Source organism: Piliocolobus tephrosceles, chromosome 6, assembly GCF_002776525.5.
Source record: "Piliocolobus tephrosceles isolate RC106 chromosome 6, ASM277652v3, whole genome shotgun sequence".
Lineage (NCBI taxonomy): Eukaryota > Metazoa > Chordata > Mammalia > Primates > Cercopithecidae > Piliocolobus > Piliocolobus tephrosceles.
The window spans coordinates 157,237,994-157,265,862 of record NC_045439.1 but is presented as its reverse complement, the minus strand read 5'-3'; the positions used below and the strand labels follow the sequence as shown (position 1 = coordinate 157,265,862).

The 27,869-nt window shown below is 48.3% G+C and overlaps 1 protein-coding gene and 1 long non-coding RNA gene across 5 annotated transcripts in view; one reads left to right on the top strand and one right to left on the bottom strand.

Moving 5' to 3' along the window:
• TRPM1 (transient receptor potential cation channel subfamily M member 1) overlaps positions 1 to 27,869 on the top strand; it is a 153,744-nt gene that overhangs the window by 44,442 nt on the left and 81,433 nt on the right. For 2 of the 4 annotated variants that reach the window (XR_002727169.1, XM_023195674.2), the window contains exon 1: positions 5,155 to 5,413. The exons of 1 other annotated variant lie outside the window; for it this stretch is intronic. Coding sequence is in view for 1 of the 3 variants with exons in the window: in XM_023195673.1 (XP_023051441.1) it covers positions 25,901 to 25,903 (3 nt within the window). In the remaining 2 variants the exon portion in view is untranslated. Of the gene's footprint in view, positions 1 to 5,154; positions 5,414 to 25,817; positions 25,904 to 27,869 lie in introns of those variants that run through there. One more of the 4 variants, XM_023195673.1, reaches the window with a different exon arrangement.
• Positions 9,179 to 27,869, bottom strand: part of LOC111528831 — an 89,738-nt gene continuing 71,047 nt past the window's right edge. Inside the window, exon 5 of the long non-coding RNA XR_002727170.1 lies at positions 9,179 to 9,905. This is a non-coding gene — a long non-coding RNA (uncharacterized LOC111528831). The remainder of the gene's footprint in view (positions 9,906 to 27,869) is intronic.

The following is a 27,869-nucleotide window of genomic DNA, read 5'->3' as shown; positions in this document are numbered from 1 at the left end:
GGGGGGGGGGGGGGGGGGGGGGGGGGGGGGGGGGGGGGGGGGGGCGGACACCAGGGCATAGTGGGATGGAGAAACCTCTGCTAAGCAAAGTTTCGCAGGACTGGGGGAGGATTTGGGACTAATTGTTAACAATCTTTAACCAGGGTGTTTCTTGTTTGCTCAGGAGTCCAGACTGGAGTGCAATGGTGCAATCTCGGCTCACCACAACCTCCGCCTCCCAGGTTCAAGCGATTCTCCTGCCTCAGCCTCCCGAGTAGCTGGGATTACAGGCATGCACCACCATGCCCGGCCAATTTTGCATTTTTAGTATAGATAGGGTTTCTCCACGTTGCTCAGGCTGATCTGGAACTCCCGACCTCAGGTGATCCACACACTTCGGCCTCCTAAAGTGCCGGGATTACAGGCATGAGCCACAGCTCCCAGCCACTCAATTTCTGAATCAACTCGGGAAGAAGGAATGAGCTTTAAAAAGTAGAATGCCACATCCCTTCTTCTGTTGCCACACTTTCCAGCGCTTGTCCTACCCTTCTAAGCTCTGTGTGCTCACACTCGCTACCTTTCTCTTAGCAGCCTTGCTTTGGCCTGTGTTTCAAACTTTTCCAAAGATTTTTTCAAAAGATTAAGATGCAAAGTCTTTCTGCTTGCTTAAACAAAAGATTCGGGTAACAATACTCTATTCCCAGAACAAAAGTTTCACTGCGATTTATTAGGTACAGCCAAATTTTTTGGGGGGTGCTTTGTTTTGCTTTATGGGTTATTGTAACCAAATGGGGTAAAATTCAAATTTTAGGAGCTATAAAGCATTACTTAAAGAACATGACACTAACAGGATTATCAACTTGATGACTGTTATGAGCTCCGCCATTCCAACAGGGCACGAGGACACAGGAGATAGAAATAACGCCCTGGGCGCCTGGGTGAAGAGGAGTGCCACGCGTTGAGCTCTTGCTAACACTGAACCAGCTTCCCGTGTGGACTGTGAGGAGCCAGGCAGACTAAGGCAGGAGAATCACTTGAACCCAGGAGACAGAAGTTGCAGTGAGCTGAGATTGCACCCCCGCCACGCCACCCTCGGCAACCAGAGCAAAACCCTTCACCAAAAAAAAAAAAAGTTTACTTGTGGGGAAAGAAGAACGAGAGAGAAAGACAGATGCCATAGCCAGACTACTCTGAAAGAATCTTGTTTGCAGATTGGACTTTGCCAAAATGCAAATGTGTCACTTAATTATAAAACAGACATATTTAAAAACCAGTTCCTAAAACAATGCATGGAAATCCAATGGAAAATTCAATGAGTGAATCTTACTGGAAATCTGCCTTTAGCGTTAGTGCTATTGTTTGCTCAGACAGCTCACTGGACGCATAGTAATTCTCAGACATGCCAGCGTCTCCCCACAGTTCTCGGGTACTGCGTTCCCCAAACTTGCTATGTATGAAGTGTGTAGAATTACCAGACAGAGAATAATAACTTTAAGTTCTTGAGAAAACCTAACAGGACATATGCAAGGTGAAAAAGAATAGCAAAACAATGTTTTAAGCTGCTTCCAGTACTGTTAGCAATATGGGTGAAACTATATTCAGGATAAAGCAAAAGAGAAAGCTTTTAATGTCATTAGGAATAAGGCTTTTAGCATAAGCAGAAAGAGACACAAACATAAAATCAAGGAAGTTAAGTAAAATCCCTCTGTTTCTAAATTTGAATCGAAAATTATCAGCCTACATTCATGATGCATTTTCTTTACAGATGCGCGCGCGCACACACACACACACACACACACACACACACACAGCTTCGTAGTTCCGCCTGCTGAAAAGGCTCAGAAACAATTCGGTTCAGAAGCAGATCCTAGTTTCTGAATACTGTTTCTCACTCAGAGGAACCAGGGCTCCCTGGAGAAGTGCCTGAGTCCAGATCTGGGGCAAGAAATGTGCAAGATGATCCCAAAACATCTTTGCATTCCAGATAGCAAAGGAGCTCTCAGAGGCTCCTGGGGCGGTGTCAGAAGGATTCAGGAGCCTTTGTGAAACTGGGACCATGTGAACAATAGTAAGAAAAATAACTGGTGTGGATTTAAGTGCATCAAATATGTTCAAATCCATGAATCCATACTGACACTCTGAAGAAAAGGAATGCATTAATCACATTGGAATGAGGCCAGGGAACCAACCAATTCCTCTGGAGAGGGAAACCTTTTTCCTGGCTTTCCTCTGCAAGCTGTGCCTCAGGGTGACCAAATCTGCCCAGGGAAAGTTTCTCTTTATAGATGAATTCCAGCTAACAAATAAAGAACAGTCGACCTAATTAGAAGATCACCATTTTGTGGCTGGGCGCGGTGGCTCGCGCCTGTAATCCCAGCACTTTGGGAGGCCGAGGCGGGCGGATCACAAGGTCAGGAGATCAAGACCATCCTGGCTAACACGGTGAAACCCCATCTCTACTAAAAAATACAAAAAAGTAGCCGGGGGTGGTGGTGGGCACCTGTAGTCCCAGCTACTTGGGAGGCTGAGGCAGGAGAATGGTGTGAACCCGAAAGGCAGAGCGTGCAGTGAGCCGAGATCAAGCCACTGCACTCCAGCCTGGGCAACAGAGCAAGACTGTCTCAAAAAAAAAAAAAAAAAAAAAAAATCACCATTTTGCAAGTCCTAGGGATATCATGGCCCTAGACAGTCATCATCAAAGTCCACCAGCATTGCAAAAGAGATGGCTCGTAACAGGACACACCACCACCAAAGAGTCTTGTCGCAAAAGTTCACCTTGAATCTGAACAGGTTTCGAGACGTAGCTATTGGTCAGGAAATGCAGGGAACGAAGGAACATGAGAAACAATATCGCTGTCTCATCTCAGAGTCCAACCAGGACCCTTGAGCCTCCCCCTGGGGTGTCCCCTGCCAGCCTGGGGACTTTCCACGACCTCCTCAGGGCCCCACACAGGTGAGCACATAGGTCACTGTCCCCACACTCTCACCAACTGTGACCGCCAGCTGGCCTCATTCCCTCTGAGGAATGTGTCCTCATTCCTCACCCATGACGAGAAGGACCCCGCCCCCACAGCTGGGTGAGGAGTGAGTGGTCAGGATCCACCCTTGGCGGTGGTGGTCTTGTTTCCTCAGACAGCTCCACAGACACATAATAATTCTCAGACCTTACAGCATCTCTCCACAGTCCTCACACACGGTGTCCATGCACCAGGTCATCCAAGTGACTTCATGGGGGAGGATGCCTCCGGAGAGCAGGCAGTCTGGTGAGAACCCCCTTCCCCCACAGCAGAAGTTCAACACCGCCCAACAGAAATACAAGGTGAGCCATAGCTGTGAGCCACAGAGTAGAGGCAATTTAAAATTTTCTTTTCTTTCTTTCCTCCGCCTCCCGGGTTCAAGTGATTCTCCTGCCTCAGTCTCCCCAGTAGCTGGGATTACAGGCACCCACCACTACTCCCTGTTAATTTTTAGTAGAGACGAGGTTTCCCCATGTTGGCCAAGCTGGTCTCGAACTCCTGACCTCAGGTGATCCACCCACCTCAGCCTCCCAAAGTGCTGGAATTTCAGGTGTGAGCTGGGCCAATTTTTAATTTTCTAGTAGTCGGTTTTGAAACATAAATATGAGCAGGTGAAAAAAATTAATAACATTCTATTCAACCCAATATGTTCTAAATATTTCAACGTACAATCAATTATTATCACAAGTCTTGGCAATCCTGTGTATATTTTACATTCAGAGCACATCTCAATTCCGGCTGGCTGTTTCCAGCGCTCCGTAGCCACACATGCCTTGTGGCCACTGTGTGGGACATCTCAGCTCCCAGTTGCAGGCGGCACTGCATGGACCCTGGGGAGGAGGAGTATTCTCTTGGGGAAGGCTGGGGCTCCCATTGTTGCCATCTTATCTGAACCTGAAAAAGAACCTATTTGTCTAGTGAAGGGCCCACTGCCTGCAGAGCCACCGGCCAGGTTGGGGCTGGTCATTGGCACTGACCACAGGGCCTCCATACCTCCCAGCTGTGGCAGTGCCGGCCATCAGCTCACTTCCCCATGTGGCCTTTCCCCACAGCTCCTCAACTGATTTCAGATGCCCCGGATTGCCCTGACTGTGCCTTCAGAATTCCGGCCACGTAGTACCCTCCCTCAGCCCCCGGAAGGGCTCCCGATGAAGCTGTGACTCTCTCAGGCCTAAGGAGCCAACACCAGTTCAAGAAAGAAGACCCGGGAGCCAGGCCAGGGCTGCTGCTGCAGGCGCTGTGCCCTCTCCAGCAAAGCACGTGGGAGCCCCTCACCCGACCCTCTGCCGACCACTCTGTGGGGACAGACCCCGAGTGAAAGTAATGAAAGCAAAGACCAAGAAAATGGCCTGGCACATGTGCTTCCATCAGAAGTTCAGAGACTCCCTGAGCCCCAGGCTGTCTGCCAGGCATGGGGTTGGGGAGTGAGCCCAGCCTCCAGCTTCAGGACTCTACATATGGGTGGAACATGACAACCTGGGCACTCCCGCTCCACCCCACCTGCTCTCTGGGCGAGCCACCCGCTCCCGTGGCTCAGAGTCCTCTTCTGTAAAATGGGAACAGCCCTAATTTCCCTTCCGTCCAACCTGTCTGCTCTTCTGTGAGAAGGGGGAGGTGGCCAATGCCCAAGAGCCTCAGATGCTGGGGGAGACTCAGCCTCTGCAAAGAGGGACAGTTCAGGGTTTGGGTTTTTTCTTTCCTCCTGGGCTGAGAAAGCTCGTGGACAGCTGGAATAACCATGCATACTGCTACAGCACATCCAACAGAGCTCCCACCATGGTGGCTTTCAGGTGACTGTGGATGCCGGGCAGGCAAGCTCCTGGTGAAGTGGGGAGAGCAGGGATTAAAAGCACTCAGAAGGGGCTGAGAGTCATGTGGGGCTCACACTGCATTTGCAGCTGGGTTCACCCTGACCTCAGGCCCAACTTAGATGAAGAAGGATTAGCAGTAATTAATGCCATGTGCCGCCTTCTCCAGGCTCCCAGGGGAGCGAGCACTGCCCGGCTGATGAGGGGATTCTGAAAGAACAATTATGTCCAATTGTCTCGATTATGCAAACCCTGCTGACATTTCCAGCCAGGGAAGGGCTGGCTGGGTGGGAGGGGGACATGGCGGGGCCACTTCAAAGGAAAAGCTCTAGCTCCCCTACCTCTCTCACATCCTAAGGCTGCCTTTGTGGATTCCACATGGAACAGCCTGGAAGCTTGGGGCCCTGGCTTCCTTTTCTGGCCTGGAAGCCAGGTCATGGGGCCATCACTTCACAGGGATCATGAGGGCCCAGACCCAAGTGCTCACATGCTCCTCATGGGGACTGCTCCTCTTAAAGGCTGGGCCCTCCTCACCCAGCTCCCTGCCCTGGCCAAGGAGGAGGCTGGAAGAGCCCGAGCCGTGCCCTCTCCATTCCACTGCTGTGGCAGGTAAGCTCAGATGCGGGTAAGCGCAGGTGAAGGGAGGTCAGGCGCAGGTATCCTCAGGTGTGGGTAAGCTCAGGTGTGGGTAAACCCAAGCGTGGACAAACTCAGGTGCAGATAACCACAGACTCAGGTACGCTCAGGTGCTGGTAACCTCAGGGGCAGGTAGGCTCAGGTACAAGTAAGGTCAGGTGCGGGCAAGCTCGGTGTGCTTCCTGGGGCCTGTTGCTCCCCTCCTCTTGAGGCTGGCTGGACAGGACCCTATGGAACAGCTGGTGAACCTGTGTTCAGCCTGGGTTCCAAGAGGCTCTCTCAGCAGAAGGGACCCACCAGGTTGATTCAGAGGGGACAAGCACTCTGCCAGCTGGCCACAAAGAGGCTGAAACCCTCTGCGCTTCCCTCGGCGCCAGCTTCTAAATCCAGGTGCCAGGGATCTGCTCAGAAGCCCAGGGATCTGCTCAGAAGCCCAGGGATCTGCTCAGAAGCCCGGGCTCCAGGCCTCCACTTCTTGCCTGTCATTTCTTAGCATCTTACTTTGCTTCGGGAAAAAGGTGCATCTTCCTTAGAACCCTAGAAAATGCAGAAGTTCTAGGAGAAATAGTGTTTACACTTGTAAGCCTTATCAGCTGATATTTTACCTGTGAAAGCCTTGGGGAAGAGATTGGCTACACAGAACAGCATCAGGAGGGGAGAGTACTGCTCCCTCTCACTGCTGGGAGGAGTGCAAACTGGTTTCTGGAAGGCAGTTCAACCACATGCAGCAAAGCCCTGCAAGTCCACACCTAGGAACCCATCCTGAGGAGAGAATCCTGAAGGGATGCCAACATTGACACAGCGTCGTGTGCCACCGGGAAGCACAGCGAACAACCCAAACGCCCAGAAGCAGAGGGCTGGACACAAATCATGGTCTGTCCATAGGATGAAACATCACGCAGTCACTTTTAAAATGACAGAGAAAATGGCATAATAACTGTGCAGAATTATTGTGTTTTTCATTACACGCACATGCACCTATCTATTCACAGAAAAAGCCTAGAAATACACGGAAATATCAGTCGTTTTAGGATGGAGGCCTTATGGGTGGTGTTTGTTTATTCCTTTGTATATGTCTACATTTTTCTTTTTCTTTAATCATTTTCTATCACAAATTCATTTTCCTTTTTTTCCCAGAAAATATATCTTTTGTACTTTTTATTGATACATCATAGTTGTGCATATTTTGGGGGTACATGTGATATTTTGGTGCATGTATACAATGTGAATGTTTTTTAAAACTTTAGCAAAAATTAGCAGAAGTAGTGGGGGAGGTAAGGAGGAATGAAAATATTTGCAGGGCCGGGGGCAGTGGCTCACACCTGTATCCCAGCACTTCGGGAGGCTGAGGTGGGCGGATCACAGGTCAAGAGATAGAGACCATCCTGGTCAACATGGTGAAACCCTGACTCTACTAAAAATACAAAAATTAGCTGGGCGTGGTAGCACACATCTGTAGTCCCAACTACTCGGGAGGCTGAGGCAGGAGAATCACTTGAACCCAGGAGGTGGAGGTTGCAGTGAGCTGAGATTGCGCCACTGCACTCCAGCCTGGGTGACAGAGTGAGACTCCATTAAAAAAGGAAGGAAGGAAGGAAGGGAAGGAAGGGAAGGAGGGAGGGAGGGAGGGAGGGAAGGAAAGAAGGAAAAATTTGCAGAAATTGTGTTTGGGTTAACAAGGGATAGGAACTGAAAATGGAGAAGGAAGATGAGACACATTTTCTCTGTCTGAATCAGATATTTAGGGAGGAATTAAGAACGGAGCCCTGCCTCTCTATGGGTGCACTTGATGAATATGGGTTTGATTTTGGAAAAGACTGCCTTTGGTCATGTTCTCAAAACGCCATTCTTTTGAACTATCCAGCAGCAGTTTTAATTCATGGCATTTGCAATTAAATTTATAACATAAATTGGCTATTCTCTGCAGTGTATTTTTTTAGACCCCAGAAAATGTAATTGGAAATATCAACTCTTGTTGAAGGTGTTTGCTGTAACTGTCTATGTTTTATGATTTTCTGGGAGAAGTTTGGAGTTGTGTTTGGTTTGGCTCTGTGCAGCCTCATTTATTTGCTCTGTAAAGTTGACAAGCGCAAGAAGTGAAATGACACTCAGGCATTTTAAGATGCGAGTCATCTTCATTCTGAACTAAGTGAAAACAAAACAGATTTTCTATCAACCTAAAATCCTCTTACTGGGGGCAGTGGATGTTTTTAGAAAATTGGCTTTGGCTTTAGTTGAAAATGTTTGGAAGATGTCCTATAATTTACGTGTGTGTGTGTCTGTGTGTGTGTGTGTGTGTAAATGCAGTACCTGGGAAAATGGAAGACTTCAGCCAGGGGAATAAGAGGACCCAATACCCCCAAGCCTTCCATGGCCTAGAGATTAAGGGGATTCAATGTCTTAAGACCTCCATTAAGTAGACAGTAGCAAGAGACATGTTGCCCTCGGTGATATGCAGAGGTATCTGATGTGTCAGTATCTGCCATTCTCCTCTTTTGCAAGCTCTGAGGTTAGACTCAGCCATGGGTGAAGGAATTACAGCATCCATTGGGAGCAGGCAGAGTCCAGGAAATGGATTGGTCTGTTACCCCAGATGCCCATCATGCCAGGAGCAATTTTCCCAGCCTCTTGTAGAAAGCACCTATCAGTATCTATCTCACTGCTTTTCAGAAACTGTATCTTCAATTGCTAAGTGGGGGAAAATGCAGTCACAATGCTAGAGCTGACTTTAAGAAAACAAGTTAACGTCAGGCCACAGTACTCCCCTCCCCCGCTGCTGAGACCCTCTTGTTGCTGTGCACCTTGTCCCCTCCCTCATGGCTTCTGGCTCCCGCTCCCCCAACCCCTGGCCCCGTCTGCCCACACCGTGAAAGTGGCAAGCGCAGGTACCCTCCTCCCTCATCACAACTTACCTATCCTGTGTCTGCTCCCCCAGGCTGGGGAATGCCTGAAATGCCTTAAGGTAGGGGTAATGCTCTTGGCAGGTGGCCCTGGCTCTCCTGGAGACAGGGCACAGGAGTGGGCAAATTGTGCAGGCATGGTGAGGTGGAAAGCTTGCTGGTCAGGAACCATGGGCACAGTGCCCTTTTTTGTTTGTTAATCATTAAAAAGCATACTGCATGAATACATAAAGTTGTAAAACCCCACAGAAGAGCCAGGTGAAGTCCTGTTTACACACTCCTCCTGATCTCCCATGCTGCCGACCATGCTTAGTGTTTGATGTGTATTCTTTTTTTTTTTTTTTCGTGATGGAGTCTCACTCTGTTGCTCAGGCTGGAGTGCAATGGCATGATCTCGGCGCACTGCAACCTCCGCCTCCTGGATTCAAGCGATTCTCCTGCAAGTAGCTGGGATTACAGGCGCCCGCAACCATGCCCAGCTAATTTTGTACTTTTAGTATAGATGAGGCTTCACTATGTTGAACAGGCTGGTGTCAAACTCCCGACCTCAGGTGATCCGCCCACCTCAGCCTCCCAAAATGCTGGGATTACAGGCGTGAGCTACCACGCCTGGCCTAATGTGTATTATTCTAGACCTCTGCTGCCTAATAGAAATAGCACATATGCCACAGATATAATTTCAAACTGTGTAGTAGCCACTTAGAAAGAAAAAGTAAAAACAAATAAGTGAAATTAACTTTAATTCTATAATTCATTTAACATGATGTATCTAAAATATGATTGTTTCAACATGTAGTCAATACCAAACACATACTAATGAGGTATTTTATGTCTTTCTTTGTTGTTCTAAGTCTCTGAAATCCTGCTACACACCTCATTTTCAGCTCTCATGTCACAGTGAACACTAGTGTGCCATCTCACACTCAGCATGTCTCCATTCACCCTGGCCACATCTCAGGTGCACAACAGTCCCAGGTAGCCAGGGTCTACCATGCAGGACAGCTCCGCTCTCGAATATCGGGAAGTTTGTTCTTGTGGAGCTAGATCACGCCGGAAAGATTTTACTATACAATTTTTTTTCAATTCATAATGGAGATGTTTATACTTTAAGAGTTCTATGTTAGTCTTCTTCCTGGTTGCATAGTCCATGATTTGGTATATCGTTAATTGTTTTAATCAGTCCCCAAGGTAGACTCACACAAAAGTGGAGGTTTCCAATTTTTCACTTAAAATACACTGCAACAAACATCCATACATTGCCTATTTACATGCAAAAGTATTTCCAGATGATAGATCTGTAGAAGTGGAAGTGCTGGGTCAAAGGCAGGTATGCACCCTTTGCTCTGAGAGGCAAGCCAGTTCTTAGCCAAGCCGGCCACCCATCCGCCTTGGGGTTTGCACCTTGTTCCCTTAGAGGTAAAAGCAAAGAGTTGCACTGGAGACGCTCCATGGTTCCTAAATGCTCAGTTCCATGGCCCGAAGGGTGGCGATTGCTGCCAATGCCTTTGGTGGATGTGGTCTTGGGTGGGTGGGTGACAGCTGCCTGCTGCCGCTGGAAGGCAGGCCTGGATCGGGCAGACAAGCAAATCAACCACACATACCTTGTCTAGGTCAGCAGAAAACACTCAGAAAAGACCCCAACTCTTTTATTTGTAAAATTGCTCTTTGGCTACTTTTCATGAATATGGATCATTCATTAAATGTTATCACAGTAAAAGAGCAGAGCAGCAAGGGGCCCGGCAGTCTGATTCCCGTGCTGCAGCCTCCACCGTCACGCTGAGCTGTGGTGAACGCCTAGGGTTCCACCCGCCCTCCCCTCACTCCTGCTGATGTGCACCCTTTCCCCACCCTGGTGGCCCCAGCAAACTTCACAGTCCTTGAGGGCCAGGAGGCTTGGGTACCCAGATGCCCACACCTCACAGGCCTAGTGCCTGAGCACTCTGGGAGGCACTTCAGACTGTGGGAGCCCTGCTAGAGGAAGCTCGAGGGCAGGGACCTGGATGGGTAGTAAAGGACAGAGAGTATCTGGAAAGGGGAGGGGACTACCTTTGGGAACCAGGCACGCACAGGAGGCTGGCCCTGAGCCTTTGTGCCTGTCTCCTGCGGACACTGGCTGCACCCGCCTAGCCCCTGAAAACCAGACCAGGCACTCAGGCAATGGGGGGAGCTCCTTAACACAACACCTTCCCAACTGCTATGCTCTTCTGAGTGAGCTGGCCAGGTGACGTTGGCCAAAGCAGGAAGGGGAGCTGTTGAGAGCCCCAAGATCCTTGCTGGAATCCTCAGGTTCCCAGACAATCAGGGTAGACCCGGTGATGGGAGAAGGAGATGGGGACACGCATGCATCCGAAGCTATGAGATTCTGCTTCTCTCTCCTCCTTTTGTTTATTCTTTTATGATATGTTATTGCTAAATAAAGTATTTAAAAAAGTGTGTAAGATGTCTGCACACAGTTTAGAGAATGATAAAGCCGATCCCTGTGTTCTAGTATGGGGCCCTTTCCCACTGCATTCCTTCCCTCCCAGAGGCAGCACTGCCTGACTTCTGCGGGGCTCGTTCCTGGCTTTACTTGCTTGCTCGCTTTCTTTTTCTTTTCCTTCCTTCCTTCTTTCCTTCCTTCCTTTTTTCTTTTCTTTCCTTCCTTCTTTGTCTTTCTCTTTCTCTCCTTTCTTTCTCTTTCTTTTTCTTTTTCTCTTTCTTTCCTTCCCTCCCCTTCCCTTCCTTCCTTTTCTTCTCTTTTATTTTTTTGAGACAGAGTTTTGCTCGTCGCCCAGGCTGAAGTGCAGTGGAGCTATCTTGGCTCACTGCAACCTCCACCTCCCAGGTTCAAGCGATTCTCCTGCCTCAGCCTCCCAAGTAGCTGGGATTACAGGCACCCACCACCACGCCTGGCTAAGTTTTTTGTATTTTTAGTAGCGATGGGGTTTCACCATGTTGGCCAGGCCAGTCTCGAACTCCTGACCTCCAGAGATCCACCCACCACAGCCTCCCAAAGTGCTGGGATTAGAGGAGTGAGGCAATGCGCCTGGCCCCTGGCTTTTTTTATGTTTCATTTAGTTTAGTTTTGAGGTTTACATATTTTTTATATTTATTTATTTATTTTGAGATGGAGTCTCACTCTGTTGTCCAGGCTGGAGTGCAGTGGCATGATCTCAGCTAACTGCAACCTCCACCTTCCAGGTTCGATTCTCCTGCCTCAGCCTCCCGAGTAGCTGGGATTATAGGCACCCGTCACCATGCCTGGCTAATTTTTGTATGTTTAGTAGAGACGAGGTTTCACCATGTTGGCCAGGTTGGTCTCAAACTCCTGACCTCAGGTGATCCACCCGCCTCAGCCTCCCAAAGTATTGGGATTACAGGCGTGAGCCACCATGCCCAGCCATGTTTTTGAATAATTTATTGAGATGAAATTTGTGTTACATAAAATTGACCACTTTCAAGTGATCAGTTGAGTGGTATTTACTACAGTCACAAGGTCATGCAACTACCTTGTCTCTCTGTCCTTACTTCCAAGACTACAAAGTAAAACCTCCTACCCATTAAGCAAGTCCTCCCCATTTCCCCTCCCCATGGCCTTGCCCCTGGAAACCACTAGTTTGTGCTTTGTCTGTATGGATTTATCTATTCTGAATGTTTCATCTAAATGGAATCATACATATGTCACCTTTTGTGCGTGGCTTCTTTCAGTTAGCATCGTGTCTCCAAGGTTCACCCATGTTGTGGCATGCTTCAGAACTTCATTCATTTATGTGGCTAAATAATATTATTTTATTTGTATAACATATACTACAATTTGTTTATCCGTTCATTCACTGATGGACATGTGAGCCGTTGCTACCTTTTGGCTGTTATGAATAGTACTGCAATGCTACATGTTTATTTGAGTCTCTGTTTTCATTTTTCTTGGGTATATACCTAGGAGTAGAATTGCTGGGTCATATGGCAATTCTACATTTAACTTTCTGAGGAACTGCCAAATCATTTTCCAAAGTGACTGTACCATTTTACATTTCCACCAGCAATGTCTGAAGGTTCCAATTTCTCCACATCCTTGCAAACACTGGTTACTATTTTTTATTTTGGGATGTTTCTTATTATAATCATCCTAGTAGGAGTAAAGTAGCACTTCCTTGTGGTTTTGATTTGCTTTTCCCTAATGTCCAAAGATGTTGAGCATCTTTTCATGTGTTTGTTGGCCATTTGTATATCTTCATTGGAGAATTGTCTATTCAAGTCCTTTGCCCAGTTTTTAATCAGGTTGTCTTTTTGTTGTTGAGTTGGAAGAGTTCTTTTATATATTCTGGATATTAGACCCTTGTCAGATTTTGACTTGCAAATATTGTATTCCATTCTATAGGTTGTGGTTTTTTTTTACTTTCTTAATAATGTCCTTTGATAAATTTGATGAACAGTTTTTGATTTTAATGAAATTCAACTTACCTGCTTTTTCTTTTGTTGTTCATGCCTATGCTATCATATCTATAAATCCATTGGTCATGAAGATAATGAAAATTCATACATATATTTTCTTTTAAGAGTTTTATGGTTTTAGCTCTTACAGTTTAGTCTGATGCATTTTGAGTTACTTTTTATAGCTAGTGTGAAGTAGGGATCCAAATTCATTCTTTTGCATGTGAATATCCAACTTTTCAAGCACTATTAGTTGAAAAGACTGTCTTTTCCCCCATTGAATTGTCTTAGCACCTTTGCAAAAAATCAGTTGGTCATAGATATATGGACTTATTTCTGAAATTTCCATCTTATTCCATTAGACTGCGTGTCTGTCCTTATGCTAGTACCATACTTCTTTGATTACTGATGCTTTGAAATTTGGAAATCAGAAAATGTGAGTCGTCTGTTCTTTTTTTCAAGATTGCTTTGTCGGCCATGTGCAGGGCTCATGCCTGTAATCCCAGCATTTTGGGAGGCCGAGGCAGGCGGGTCACTTTAGGTCGGGAGTCAGAGGGTTGCCTGGCTAACATGATGAAACCCCATCTCTACTAAAAAAAAAAAAAAAAAAAAAAATTAACTGGGCATGGTGGCACATGTCTGTAGTCCCAGCTACTCTGAAGACTGAGGCACAAGAATCACTTGAACCTGGGAGGCAGAGGCTGCAGTGAGCCGAGATCATGCCACTTCACTCCAGCTTGGCAACAGAGCAAGACTCCATCTCAAAAAAAAAAAAAAAAAAGATTGCTCTGTCCATTTAGCCCATTGCAATTCTTGAACACAGGATGTCTATTTATTTATTTATGTCTTCTTTAATTTCTTTTGGCAAGGTCTTGTTACTTTCCTTGTACAAGCCTTTCACCTCTTTGGTTAAATTTATTTCTAGATACTTTCTGATTTTTGATATTATAAATTGAATTGTTTTTGCTGTACAGAAATACATCCAATATTTGTGTGGTGATCTTTCACCCTCCACTTTTGCTATTAGTTTATTAGCTCTAACAGCTTTTTTGTGGATTCTTTGGGGCTTTTCTTATTTTATTTATTTATTTACTTATTTTTGAGACAAAGTCTCACTCTGTCGCCCAGGCTGGAATGCAGTGACACAATCTCAGCTTACTGCAACCTCCACCTCCTGGGTTACAGCAGTTCTCCTGCCTCAGCCTCCTGAGTAGCTGGGATTACAGGTGTGTGGCACCACACCCACCTAATTTTTTTAATTTTAGTAGAGACAGGGTTTCACCATGTTGGCCAGGCTGGTCTCGAACTCCTGATCTCAGGTGATCTGCCCACCTCAGCCTCCAAAAGTGCTGGAATTACAGGTGTGAGCCACTGCGCCTGGGCTCTTATTGTTTTATTTTAAACTTCATCTGTATTTCTAAATAATGCATTGTTTAGCTTCACCTGCTTTTGAACTTTCTACAAATGGAATCACACTGTGTGTATCTTTGACAACTCAATTCTTTTCCTCTGTGCTGTGTTTGAGGAGTCACCCATATGGTAGCTGGAGTTTGTCTGTTCTCGCTGCTGTGTCATATTCCAGCAGGACTATACGGCAATGTACTTGTACGTGCTACCGCGGCTGGGCATCTAGGCGGCTCTCTGTTGAGTGTTTATGAACAGTGCGGTCTCCTGGAACATACATACATGCACAAGTATATATGGAGTAAACCTCAGTGTGGAAGTGCTGGGCTTTGGAGGATGTGCCTGCTCCACTTCCCGAGACAATGAGAAATTGTTTTCTGTCCTCCTGAAAGGGGGAGGCTCAAAAGCAAATGCCTATTTTGGAGAAAACATTCTGAATCTGCCAAAGGAGACCCTGAGTGACGAGGGACAGGGCTGGGGGTCCAGGCCTGGCTGCCTGGCCTCGCGGCCGGCCTGGGCTGGTGGCTCCACCGTGATGCTCTATCTCCTCTCTTGGTGCCACTCACCTCCCATGGCCCCTACCAAAACCCTGACTCCTCCATAGCTACAGTTTCTTCATTTGTAAAACCAGGAGAGCTGGTGGTCTCTGCAGACTTACAACACACACATACCACACCTTTATTCTGTGGGACAGTCACGGTGGTCACCACAGTAAAGAAATGAGACCCCGCACTCTGCCTTCCCCTGCTGTTCCCACTCCCAAGAGCATTTTCCCCAGAGCTCCTGCCTGGACCAATCCTCTCATCCCTCAGGGCTAAGCCAATGCCCCACCCTACCCCACCCCTCAAGAGCCTCCTTAATCTTCCAGAGAGAAAAACCTTCTCCCTCATCACGGCCCCTCCTGACTCACCTGGGAGCTCCGCGGGGCTGAGTCCCCTTGACACATCTGGAGCTGGCAGAGCCCACCACGTAAGAAGGATTTGCAAGCTAACAGTTGAGCCACACGCATGCTGGGCTTTTTGTGTGACATTCAAAGTGGTCCAGGTCACAAAGGCCCCACGGAACTTTTGAAGATTTTTTTTTTCCCTATAACTCTCCCAAGTTTTACAAGCTGAGTTGTGAGATGTTTGGGAACTATAAATATATGAGCAGCCCAGACACTGACCATGAGTCACCAGTCACCGCAGACCACACTGGGTTAGGACAGTCCCAGAGGAACACAGCGCACATGTCAACCCCTTTGGGGGTCTCGCCCGTCCTCGCCACCACATGCCACCCCCCTTCTCTGCAGGACCACTCCCACCTGGCCTGCCCGCCAGGAGCAACCCCTGCTGCTCCCAAGTCCAGCCCTTCAGGAGTGCCCATCAGTGCCCTTCCTTGCCCTTCAGATCTGCCTTTCATCTCTCAGAGCCGACTGCTGCGAACTGGCCAACCTGCTAAACCTGAGAGGCACTCACTGACTTCACATGTGCATGCTGGTCCCCAGCAGCCCCAAAAGTCCATTTAACAGGGATGGTGACATTGTCCACAAAGGGCAGAGTGGTCAAATACTTGCAAAAACCTTGGAAGAAACACAAACCAAGACTTACGTCCAGCACTGTTGGGGCTGATGATGGGGCTGTGAGTTCTGGAGTGAAGGGTTTCTGTCTCATTGTGTCCCATCTCCAGGACAGTGGGTGAGGCCCGGGTTTCACTCCCAGCTCTGCCATCCCACTGGCCTCCTGCTTCCTTGGCCATGGATGAGGGAATTGCAGACAATGTCATGAGTCCACCCAACGTACCCAACAGATCCCAGCCATTGAAATGGAAGCAGAACTCTTACTCTCGTTGCACTTTTTTTTTTTTTTTTTTTTTTACCAGCTAATGCTTAAACTTGAAAATTGTTTACTGAAAACAATCTCTGCTAGATATTGGGCTTGAAGTTGTACACACTTAATCCTTACAGAAACCACGAAAAATCAGCCTCATGACCCTATGTCATAGACAAGCTAATCAAGACTCAGGAAAGTTAAGTAAGTTGGCCAAAGTTATAAAGAAAAGAAATGGTGGATCTGGGAGCTGACTTAGGTATGTCTAAATCCAAAGTTCTCCTTCCGCCACACTGTTTACTGTGTTTTTACTTTAAGAGCCACTTTCAAAGCTTAAACCCAAAGAAATGACCTTAATAGTAAAGGTTTCTGGCACCATTCAGGCCTGTGGGAAGATTTTTTTTCCAGGGTGCAGTTTTTTTTATTTTTTTGAGATGGAGTCTCACTCTGTTGCCCAGGCTAGAGTGTAGTGGCACAATCTCGGCTCACTGCAACTTCCGCCTCCCAGGTTCAAGTGATTCTCCTACCTCAGCCTCCCTAGAGTAGCTGGCATTACAGGCGCCCACCACCGCACCTGGCTAATTTTTGTATATTTTTAGTAGAGATGGGGTTTCACCATGTTGGCCAGGCTGGTCTCGAACTCCTGACCTCATGAGATCTGCCTGCTTCGGCTTCCCAAAGTGCTAGGATTACAGGCATGAGCCACTGCGCCTGGCCCCAGGGTGCAGTTTCATATGGAAAATACCACATGGAATCACTCCTAGAAAGCAAGAATGCCAGGGACAGCCACACTGGGGAACACCATGCAGCTGGTTGAAGTGTAAGGAAGCTCTCTGTGTAATGACTCAAAAAGACTCCCATAATTTTTGCTAACGTTTCCTTTTAAAAAGTCCATAACAAGAGCATGTGTGTTGAGAAGCAGGAGGAAATAGCTGAAGGGAATGCACCAGAGTGTTCACGCAGGTTACCGTTGGGGGCTAGGGTTGCAGAGGGGAAAAAAAAATCACTTTTTTGTTTCAATACTTCCGTATACTTCTAATTTGTTCCACTAAGCACATATTAGTTTAGGGTTTTTAAATTTGTTTGTTTTAAATTTTAAGAAAAACCACACACACACACACCAGAGTCACTTCCCACCCCGACACGGTGCTCCAGGCCAGTCCAGGATCATCTGCCCCAGGTGACATCAGCTCCCTGTGCACCACACGGCACAGGTGCCCCTTCACAGGGGCAGGCAGGAGTGCATTTTGTGGTGTTCTGGGACCCGAAAGCTTACACACTTTGGAGACACCATATTGAGGAAAATGATACTAATCTATTATGTCTAAAGCAAGCCCCAGGCCTTGCAGAGGTGGTGCAAGTGTGGGCCCTAGAGCTTCCTCAACCATGCGGTGAACCGTCCCAGGGCAGCTGGCCCTTCTCATCAATTACACTGGGGAGACCCCAGCCAGTGACCCTGGGCCTCCTCGAGTTACAGCACCCCGGGCGCCTCTCAGGCCTGTCTCGGTTCCCCATCCACCACAGCCCAAACAATGTGCCGTTGCACACAGGCCTCCCCACCGTTCTCCCGCAGTGATGTGGGCCAGCACGAGGGTCAGCAGGCCCTGATCACCAATGACCTGTCATAGGCATCAAGCCAACTCCTACTGGATTCTGTGGAGGAAGGAGCAATATATACTTCATAGACACTTACCAAAATATCCTCCCGGATTTTGAACCAAGTGAGACAAGTTAATGAAAGTTCTACAACCAAAAAAACCTTGACTATATATAAAGCCTTCCATTACCCGACATGTTGGCCCATCGTTGTTAACCCTCAGAAACCCACCCAGTTGGGGACACGCTTGCCGCACGGCCAGAGAATTATGAGCTGCCTGGAAATGACCACTCCTATTGCACAATAATGCAAGACCATAAGACAACACCAGCCTGTCTTCAATTTCCATACTGTGTTCATCATGAATTTCCTGCAGTTTTTGTTTTTAAAAAATATGGCATTAAATGTTACTTATCCTAATTACCGGATTTCTGATACCCCAGATGAGTGCCTCACTTGCCTCACCCTCAATCTAGCCCTGCCCATCACCCAAAAAACCACCGGGAGCCCAGCTGCATCCCAGATGCTCACCATCTTCCAGGCACTTCTGCCAACAGACTTCTCCCGCTAGGTGTCCAGGTGCTAACATTCCCGTCAGGTCACCTCCTCTGACGCATTCCCCCAACATGATGAACTTAACAGTTTTTTGAAACCTTGGCTTGGAAGGCCCCCACAGATAGCAGGAAGCTGAGTGCAACACATATGGTTAATCTCACATGACTGCCCCCAAATCCCAATGGGGCTTAGCGTGAAATGCCCACCATAGTCCCTCAGTCTGGCATGTCCAGAGTTTGTTCCTTCCGATGTTCAGACGTATCTGGCATTTCTTCCTTCTGCCGAGTTTGTGGTCTTGCTGACTTCCAGAGTGAAGCCACAGACCTTCGCAGTTGAGTGTTACAGCTCTTAGAAGTGGTGTAAACCCAAAGACTAAGCAGCAGCAAGATTTATTACAAAGAGCAAAAGAACAAACCTCCACCACGAAACAGGACAGAGCAGCTTGACCCTGCTAGCTAGGGTGGCCAGTTTTTATTCCCTTATTTGGCCACACCCACATCCTGCTGATTGGTCCGTTTCACAGAGAGCTGATTGGTCCATTTTGCAGAGTGCTGATTGGTCCGTTTTTACAGAGTGCTGATTGGTGCGTTTACAGACCTTTAGCTAGACACAGAAGGCTGACTGGTGCGTTTTTACAGAGTGCTGATTGGTGTGTTTACAAACCTTTAGCTAGACACAGAGCGCTGATTGGTGTGTTTACAATCCTTTAACTAGACAGAAGAGTTCCCCAAGTCCCCACCCGACTGAGAAGCCCAGTGGGCTTCACCTCTCACAAGGACTAGAGTGGAGCCCAGATATCTGCATTTCTAATTTAAAATGTTGTTTTAATTGTGGTAAAATACACATAACATAAAATTTACCATCTTGCCAATTTTTCAACGTACAGGTTGTGTTAAGTACATTCACACGGTTGTGCAACCAATCCCCAGAACTCTTTTCATCTTAGAAGACGGAAACTCTACCTGTTCCTCCCTCCCACCAGCTCCTGGCGGCCACCATTCCATTTCCTGTCTCTCTCAGTTTGACTGCTCTAGGTACTGCATATCACACAGCCATTGTCTTTTTGTGACTGACTGATTTCACTTAGCACCATGTCCTCAGGGTCCACCCGTGTTGTGGTATGTGTCAGAATGCCCTTCCTGCTGAATCATATTCCATTGTGTGGATAGATCACATTTTGTTTATCCACTCATCTGTCGATGAAAACCTGGCTTACTCCTATCTCTTGGCTATTGTGAATAATGCTGCTATGAACACAAGTGTAAAAAATCCCTATTGAGGCCAGGTGCGGTGGCTCACGCCTGTAATCCCAGCACTTTGGAAGGCCAAGGCCTGTGGATCATGGAGACCATCTTGGCTAACACGGCGAAACCCCCGTCTCTACTAAAAATACGCAAAAAATTAGCCGGGCATGGTGGCGGGCACCTGTAGTCCCAGCTACTCAGGAGGCTGGGGCAGGAGAATGGTGTGAACCCACAAGGTGGAGCTTTCAGTGAGCCGAGATCGCGCCACTGCCCTCCAGCCTGGGGGGCAGAGCAAGACTCTGTCTCAAAAAAATAAAAATAAAAAAATTAAAAATGCCTGTTGAGACCTGCTTAACTGCTGGATCATAGGATAATCCTGTGTTTCGTTTTCGAGGAACTGCCATACTGGGTTCCACAGTGGCGCTACTCTTTTACATTCCTGCCAGCAGTAAACAAGTTTTCCAATTTCCGCGCATCCTTGCCAGCACTTGTTGTTTCCTATTTTTTCAGAGTGTTCGTCCTAAGGGACATGAGGTGGTATCTCACTGTGGTTTTAATTTTTATTTCCCCAGTTAAGATGAGTGATGTTGAGCATCTTTTCATGTTTGTTGGCCATTCATACATCTTCTTTGGAGAAATGTGTAAAGTCCTTTACCCATTTTTTAATCAGTTTGTTCATTTGTTTGCTGTTACTGGGTTGTAGGGTGTTCTAAATATTAATATATTTTTAATATTAATCCCTTATCAGATATATGATTTGCAAACATTTCCTCCCATTGCATAGGTTGTCATATATCTACGTTTTTAACAACCTCACTTAGACCAGCGGACGAATGCTTTGAAGAACGCTGGCACAGGATCTGTGGGCCCCTTTCTAGAAGCAAGTTTCTGGGCCGGGTTCCACCTAGGAGCAGGGCCCAAGGGGAGGAGACAGGGAGGAGTGCTGGCTCCACTCAGCCCCTGGGGCCCCTGTTAGGAGAGGTGGGGATGCTGACCTGAGCACCCACATGCACCCAGAAACCAGGGCCTCGCCCATTTACAGGGCACATCATGTCCCTGGTCACCACCCCTGGAAAGAGCATGATGCCAAAAAGCCAGGGCCACGCCTGGGTCCCCTCTGTGATGGGGAAGGGGGCTGCACACATCTGCAAGGCACAGCTTGTGTTAGAAGCACCTGCCTGGCTTATCTCTACGTGACTGTGGAAATGGGGAGCAGTGGAGTCTGATGCCAGCAGGTGCGTGCCTCGCAGGAGCTCCCTGCTGTGCTGGCTCCACCTGAGGGGCTAGAGGCCAACCTCACCGCTCTCCCTCTCCTCCCCTCCCTTCCTCCCAACCTGGGCTGATGCCCCATGATTCTCCCCACATCCCCCAGGTGTTCACCAGCGGTCCGACCCTTTTCTTCAGGTCCAGCAGATGCTCTTGCTGGAATTATCTGCTTGTGACAGCACTTGTTTGTGACCAGTGTGAAGGCAGTTCTCTGAAGGGTGAAAGAATTACAAAATCCAATACCCAGACTATTTTCATTTGCTTTTCTCCTGGGAACCGTCAGAGACCAATGATCATACGAGTTAGTCCCACAGGTCTTTACTGCAGAACGTCGCACACCCATCAGTCTGGGCCTAGGGTCTTTCTCCAAGTGTGAGGCCTGTGGCTGTGGGTCCAGGGTACCTTTTCTGTCAGTAGTAAAAAAAAAAAAAAAATGAGAAGCAAATATCAAAGGTTCAAAAGCCTGACCCTGGCTGCTGTCTGTGTGGCCAGCCTGGATAATTCAGGGTCTGCATTGCAGCTCTTCTGTTTTTGTTTGGTTTTGTTCTCCTAATTGAATATTTGCACTAACCAGGTCAGGGCTAACTAGTAACACCCTGCATTCTGCCCAAAAAATCAGCAACCCCATTACCCGTGATGAGGGTGGCCTGGCAGGAGGCAAAATCGACAAGTGTTCCTGGTATCTGGCCAGCACCACCTTGAATTAGGACATCAACACATGCGATTGGATTGTAAATCATGTAATGACAACTGCAATGAAAGCTCCAAAAACAAACGGGCATGTGCTCACATTTTCACAGTAAAACTCCAACAATATTGACAAAATCTACTGTTTGAGTTCTGATACGACTTTCTTCCATTTTGTGATCTTTTTATTGTTCTTAATTACAACTGTTAGCATTAGAGACACACCCTATGACTCCATTATTTGCAATTGCAGCTTAAATATGCATATGTCCTAAATGATGGAATGATAACCAGCAGTGCCATTGGAAAATGAAAATATCAGTGATGCTGCAGAAATGCCAAAGATGTAACTATGAGGCTGGACTCTTGGAACTGGCCATAGTTGGGGAGACTTTGGACTGAGGCATCCTGGTATTGGCTGGGTGACCCTGGGCACATTCTCCTTTTCCTCTTTTTTAAAATAAGCTATGTTGGTCTTTAGAAAATTAAAAACACAACATGAACAATGAAGAAAGTAAAGACAAAGTCTGTGTCCTCTCCCACAACCACAAAATGAACAAGTTAATGAATTTCCTTCCTTTCTTCCCGGCCTTTGTATTCACTATAAAAAGGAAAAATGTTGGCCGGGCACAGCAGCTCACACCTGTAATCCCAGCACTTTGGGAGGCCAAGGCAGGTGGATCACCTGAGGTCATGAGTTCGAGACCAGCCTGGCCAACATGGTGAAACGCCTTCTCTACTAAAAAATACAAAAAAAAAAAAAAAAGTAGCCAGTCATGGTGGTGGGCGCCTGTAGTTCCAGCTATGCAGGAGGCTGAGGCAGAGAATCACTTGAACCCAGGAGGTTGCGGTGAGCCAAGATCACACCACTGCACTCCAACCTAGGCAACACAGCAAGACTCTGTCTCAAAAAAAAAAAGGCCAGGCACGGTGGTGCACACCTGTAATCCCTGCACTTTAGGAGGCCAAGGTGGGCGGATCACGAGGTCAGGAGATGGAGACCATGCTGGCTAACATGGTGAAACCCCATCTCTACTAAAAATACAAAAAAATTAGCCAGGCGTGGTGGCGGGAACCTGTAGTCCCAGCTACTTGGGAGACTGAGGCAGGAGAATGGCGTGAACCCGGGAGGTGGTGGAGCTTGCAGTGAGCGGAGATCACGCCACTGCATTCCAGGCTGGGTGACAGAGTGAGACTCTGTCTCAAAAAAGAAAAGAAAAGAAAAGAAAAAATGTCTTATTAATAGCACTATTCACAATAGCCCAAAGTGGAAACAACCCAAATTCATCAACTGATGAATTCATGTAATGGAATATTACAGAGGCATAGAAAGGAGTCAAGTCCTGATCTGCACTACCTGGATGACCCTTGAAAACATGGCGCTGAGCAAAAGGAGCCAGACACAAAAGGCCACACGTTGAATGATTCCATTCATATGAAGTGCCCAGAACAGGCAAATCCATAAAGACAGAAAGTGGATTTGTGGTTGCCAGGAGCTGGGCGGGGTCAGGGAGGAATGAGGAGTGACTGCTAATGCTTATAGGCTTTTTTAGGGGTGATCAAAGTGCTCTGGAATTAGGTAGTGGTGACGGTTTCACAGTCTTGGAACTATATGTAAAACACTGAACTGCAGACTTTAAAAGGTGAATTTTAGGGTATGTGTATTCTATCTCGATTTTTTTAAAAAAGAAAGCACAAAGAAAAATATCACTGTCTTTAAAGATCCACCTCTGTTTCCTGGACTCTAGTCTATAGGAGGGTCTCTTGGTGTCCCCAGAGGAGAGCCCCTGGGAGAGAAGAGGGCTAGGAACCCGGGGGGAAAGGGAACCCCGGCCCAGGAGACGGGTCGGCTGCGACCACCTCCAGCATTTCCTGCAAGCCAGCCCTGTCACCTTCCTGAGAACGGTGATGATGAAGCAGAGGACACTAGGTTTCAAAGCTCTTCCAGGGGTGATGTCACTAGGCTCTCACACCAGCCTGTGGGGCAGACGAGAGGGACATCATTGTCCTCATCTTGCAGGTGACGCTCCACAAGATGGGACCAAGGTGACCCTCAGCTGGGCCCTCCTACCTGTGCTCTCTGCAGCTAGGGGCAGGAGGCTGCATCTGATGTGACCTGAGAGTATCCCTGAGAGTATCCCGGAGAAGCCAGAGCAGGACTCTCAGCTGAACCACCCAGAAATGGCCAGGTGGACTGAGGCTAGGACCTCCAGTGGCAGTGGAGCGAGCCGGTGGGAGGGTGGAGCAGGAAGGAGTGATTGTGGCTTTTCATCCTTTCTGCATGTGAGGCTGGGTGGCTTGTGCTCTGGCTGGCAGGCTTGTTTGATTCTCCCACATGGAGAGTTTCAGGCACGCAGGTGCTGCCCCAGGTGGGGCCCACAGATGCCCATAGGAGCCTGGCAAAGGCAGGTCCCAGGGAGCTGTCAGTGCAGATGTGGGAACCCGCTGCCACCTGCAGCTGTGCTGGGACACCAGCCAGCGTTCCCACATCCTGAGGGCTTTCAAGAGAAGCCATAAGTATAATCTTCCTCTTGGTTAACAATGGCAGCTAAATGTAGTTTTTATAAAAGGGTCAAACCAAGCCCATATGTGGGCCACATGGAGCTGTGGGAATGAGAGTTTGAGTCGTCTGCTCTAAATATATATACAAAACAAGCAGTTTCTTCTGGATAAACTGGTCCACACATCATTCATTTCATTGTGGGGTTTGCTTGTTAATTTTGGCCCAAGACACAGGGCTTTGAGTAAACAGAGCCTCGCCCGGCAGTACACCAGCTCTTACATTCAGAAGCCACTTCCCCAAACCATGTCTTCCCAGACCAAAGTCACACCCTGTCTTTGCAGCCTCCCTCCTTGTCTTGGTCCAACCCTCTCAAGGTATCCCCCTGCACCCTCCTGTACCCCTCCTTGTGGGTCACCCCCACCTGTGTGTGTAAACACCTTCTAGAAGATCAGATTGTTAAAGCACCCCGTGACCCTTCATTCCACTCCAGCTCCCACCATTTCTGGGCTCCCCTTCAGGCGAAGACTTCTCCTCGGGGTTGACATTTGCTGTCCACACTTCCTCGGCCCTCTCACTCTAAAACGACGTAAACACCCAGAGAATAACATGACAATGTGCACCTGAGCAACCCCCACCCAGATGGAACAAAGGTTTCCTTGGCCATGTTTGTAGCAGATATTTCTTTCTTTAAAAAATAAATAAGTACAGAGCTGGCAGAATATTTCCCATTGCCCTTCAGCCTGCTGCTCTTGGACTTTCTTCCCGCAGCCTCCACATGGCCCTTCATGGACACATGGTCCTGGCTACAGATGAAAAATCGCTGGGTCCTCAGCAGGGCAGTCATATTTGATAATGACCAGGATTGCATTTAAATCTAGTACCTCCCAGATGCTGTACAGATATGCTCCCAGCTAAGGCTCAAAACCACTCAAAGCCATTTCTGTTTCAGAGATGAGAAAATCACAGCTCAGAGGGGTTGGGGGCATGATGGCAGTGCCAGCAGTCCGCCTCCAGGACAACCTCCACTGTCCCTTCACTCAGCCAGTGTATGCAGACTTCCCAGCTGGGACGAGCGCTTTTAAAATCTCAGTGGGATTTCAATCTCCAGCGCCAGCACTCCTATCATCCGGCACAGAGGCTTTCAAAATAACCATTTCTGATGGACTGGATTATTAGGACGAGTGGGCAGTATCTCACCTAATGGGGGTGGGGAGGTTCTGAAGGGTTTGTGAACAAACCCTTCAAACACAGGAAGCCCTGCTCTCTCCTTTAATTTCACAAGCACAGGTGGTGGCTCCTCCAGGGTCTTCCCTGCAATGGGGTTATCGTTGCATTGAAACTTCAGTGACCAATCTGTAAGGAGTCAGGGTGGGTTCAGCCGTTTGTTACGACCTTGGCATTGTTCAGCCTCAGAGCGCGGCAGGAGGGGAAGGAGGAAAGTTTGACTGAGGGGCCTCCATCCATTGCCTTTCACCTGCACAGTACCTCTGAGCAGATTCAGGAGACCGAGCTCCTCCCTGGGTTAGCGGTGCCTCTCCTGGGTAACCTGGCTTACTTCGTGTTTGCCCTGCTGGCAAGTGCAGGCTGCAGGGCTCTGCTGCTGTAGGCGGCATTAGCAAGGACTGAGCAAGTGGCGCTGCTCCACCGGGAGATTGAGTAAACCACTGAGTCATTAGGAGATGTTGAGCTCTCGCCAGGCTCTCCTGGAGGCACAGGGGATACAGCAGAGAACTGAAGGGGGCTGCTGCCTCTGTGGCTTTGGTGCGAGGTTGGGGAGGAGGGGAGAGGGAGAAGGTAGGGGGAGAAGGTTTATGGAAAACAGGGCTCAGGGTTTGGGGTAGATGGGGAGTCAGCCATCTCCACAGTGAAGAGGCTGATGAAGAGTGAAGAGGCCACAGTGGAGCAGAGACTGGAACAAAGGGAGGGCTGGATTTGTTCATCTTGCTTCCCAAGAAAGAGGCTGCAGGCAAAGTGGCTCTTACTCCTCTTGTTTATCCTCCTAGGTTCTAGAAGATTTCTGAGGCCTCAGCAGTAACTTGCAGGGCTGGACTGAGGCTATTTCCTTATATCAACTTTTTAAAAACGAATGGTTAATACCTAAGTAAAGCACTTTCACCCTACCCACCCCCCGAGAAAGTACGTTAGTCACATGCTAGCGTTTTTATTAGGAAAAGACGAATTTCCAGTCGAAGCAGAGGGAAATGAGTGGATTGAGCCTGGCACGGGCCTTGGCGCTAGTTGCACTTGCCCTGGTGCCGAGCCACAGCAAGGGCTGGCGCTTGGCACTATGAAAAGCCCTCCTTTTCAGAATCTGGGGACAAATTGCAAGGCCGATGCCCTTCACTGGCACGATAGGGAGGGGACCGGGGGCCCTGCCTTGCCTTGAAGGAGGCATCTAAACACCCCTTGTGATGGAACAGACTTAGCCACAAAAGCAAGTGAGGGGCACGTTGTTGCTCCGTCATCCGCTGGTGGCATTAAGTCCTGTGGGGCAGGCTGCGTTTCCCCCTTTCACGATGAGGGGCCCGAGCCTAAGAGCTCAGAGCCTGGGCTTTAGTTTCTGATTCCCCATGCTGTGCCGGCACAGGTTTCCTGGGCAGCGCCCCAGCACTGGTTTCTTACGCTAGGGCGGTGAGAGGGGCTGCCAGGGAAAGTGTGGGAAAGGACGAGGGGCGGGGCCTTGAGAGGGAACAGGCCTGGGGGCGGGGCCTGGAAGGCTGGGCTGCGGGGGCGTGGCCGTGAGAGTGAGCAGGGAGGGAGTGAGGAGCAGGGCCATGAGAGGGAATAGGGGGCGGGGAGAGGGGCGGGGCAGTGAGAGGGAGCAGGGCTGGGGGCGGGCCCTGGAGGGCAGGGCTGAGAGGGCGGGGCCGTGAGAGGGAACAGGGGGCGGAGTGCGGGGCGGGGTGGAGGACGATGGGGGCGGACTTGAGGGTGGGGCCTGGGGGCTAGGGAAGGACAGTGCCAAATCTTGTGTCCAGCCTCCGAAATCTTCCCTCAGTTCTTCCTTGTCTTTCGTGGCCTTGGCGGTTTTGAGGAACGCAGGTGGGTTATTTCGTAGGATGGCCCTCAGCTCGGGCTGTCTATGATCCTTCCTCCAGATCAGGTTCAGATGATGCACTTTGGACACTTTTGTTCCTCTTGGTAAGTTTTATCCAGAGGCTCATGATAAATTTTTGTTCCATGACAGATGATGTGCACTTTGTTTTAGGTGGTTCTCCCCAGAATTCTCCACTGTCGAGTTACTAATTTCTCCTTTGTAATTAATAAGTATCCATTGGAGATACTTTGCAATTATGTAAATACGTTGTTACTCTTCAAACTTTTTACCCACTACTTTTAGCATTCATCAAAGATTCTTGATGGTTGCCAAATGGTGATTTTCTGATTCCATCATTCCTTCCACATTTAATAGGGACTTTCCACTGGAAGAAAGAGCTTTCCCCCTCCCCTGTGCATTTATTTACATATGTATTTATATCAGTGTGGACTCATGGGTCTTTATTTAAGTCTAAAGGTTATAATTCTTCATTGTAGTCATTTTCATGCTCAAGGAACCCCAGAGAAAGCCACTGGGAGCCCCTTCAAGCAGCTACTGTGTTCTTTTGGCATGTTCCCACGTCTAAAGTAAAGTTTCCCACTTGCTGGTACAGTAAGATGTTCTAGGCTCTTCTTATACTTCCCCGTCCCAGCCCTGGATTTCTTTTAGTGGAGAATGGTATTTAGAAACCAGTATTGGAGCACAGGTGTGCTCATTGCTATTGAGGTGTTATTGTGAAGCCCATTCAGGGAGCCGGGGAATGTATGAGTGTGTAAACATACAGACATGCATGCATATGTGCGTATGTATGTAGGCATATGGCCCCAAGGTCCCTGACTGCTGATATGCATGCTTTGTGTAACCCCATCCCTCGAGTGTGGGATGGACTGAGTGACTCAATGCTAATGAATGGGCTATGGCAAAAGCCATGGGCTGTCACTTTGGACACCAGGTTACAAAGAGACCCGGCTTCCGTTTTGCATGCCCTCTTTTGCTTGCGCACTCAGAGGGTGGTCAG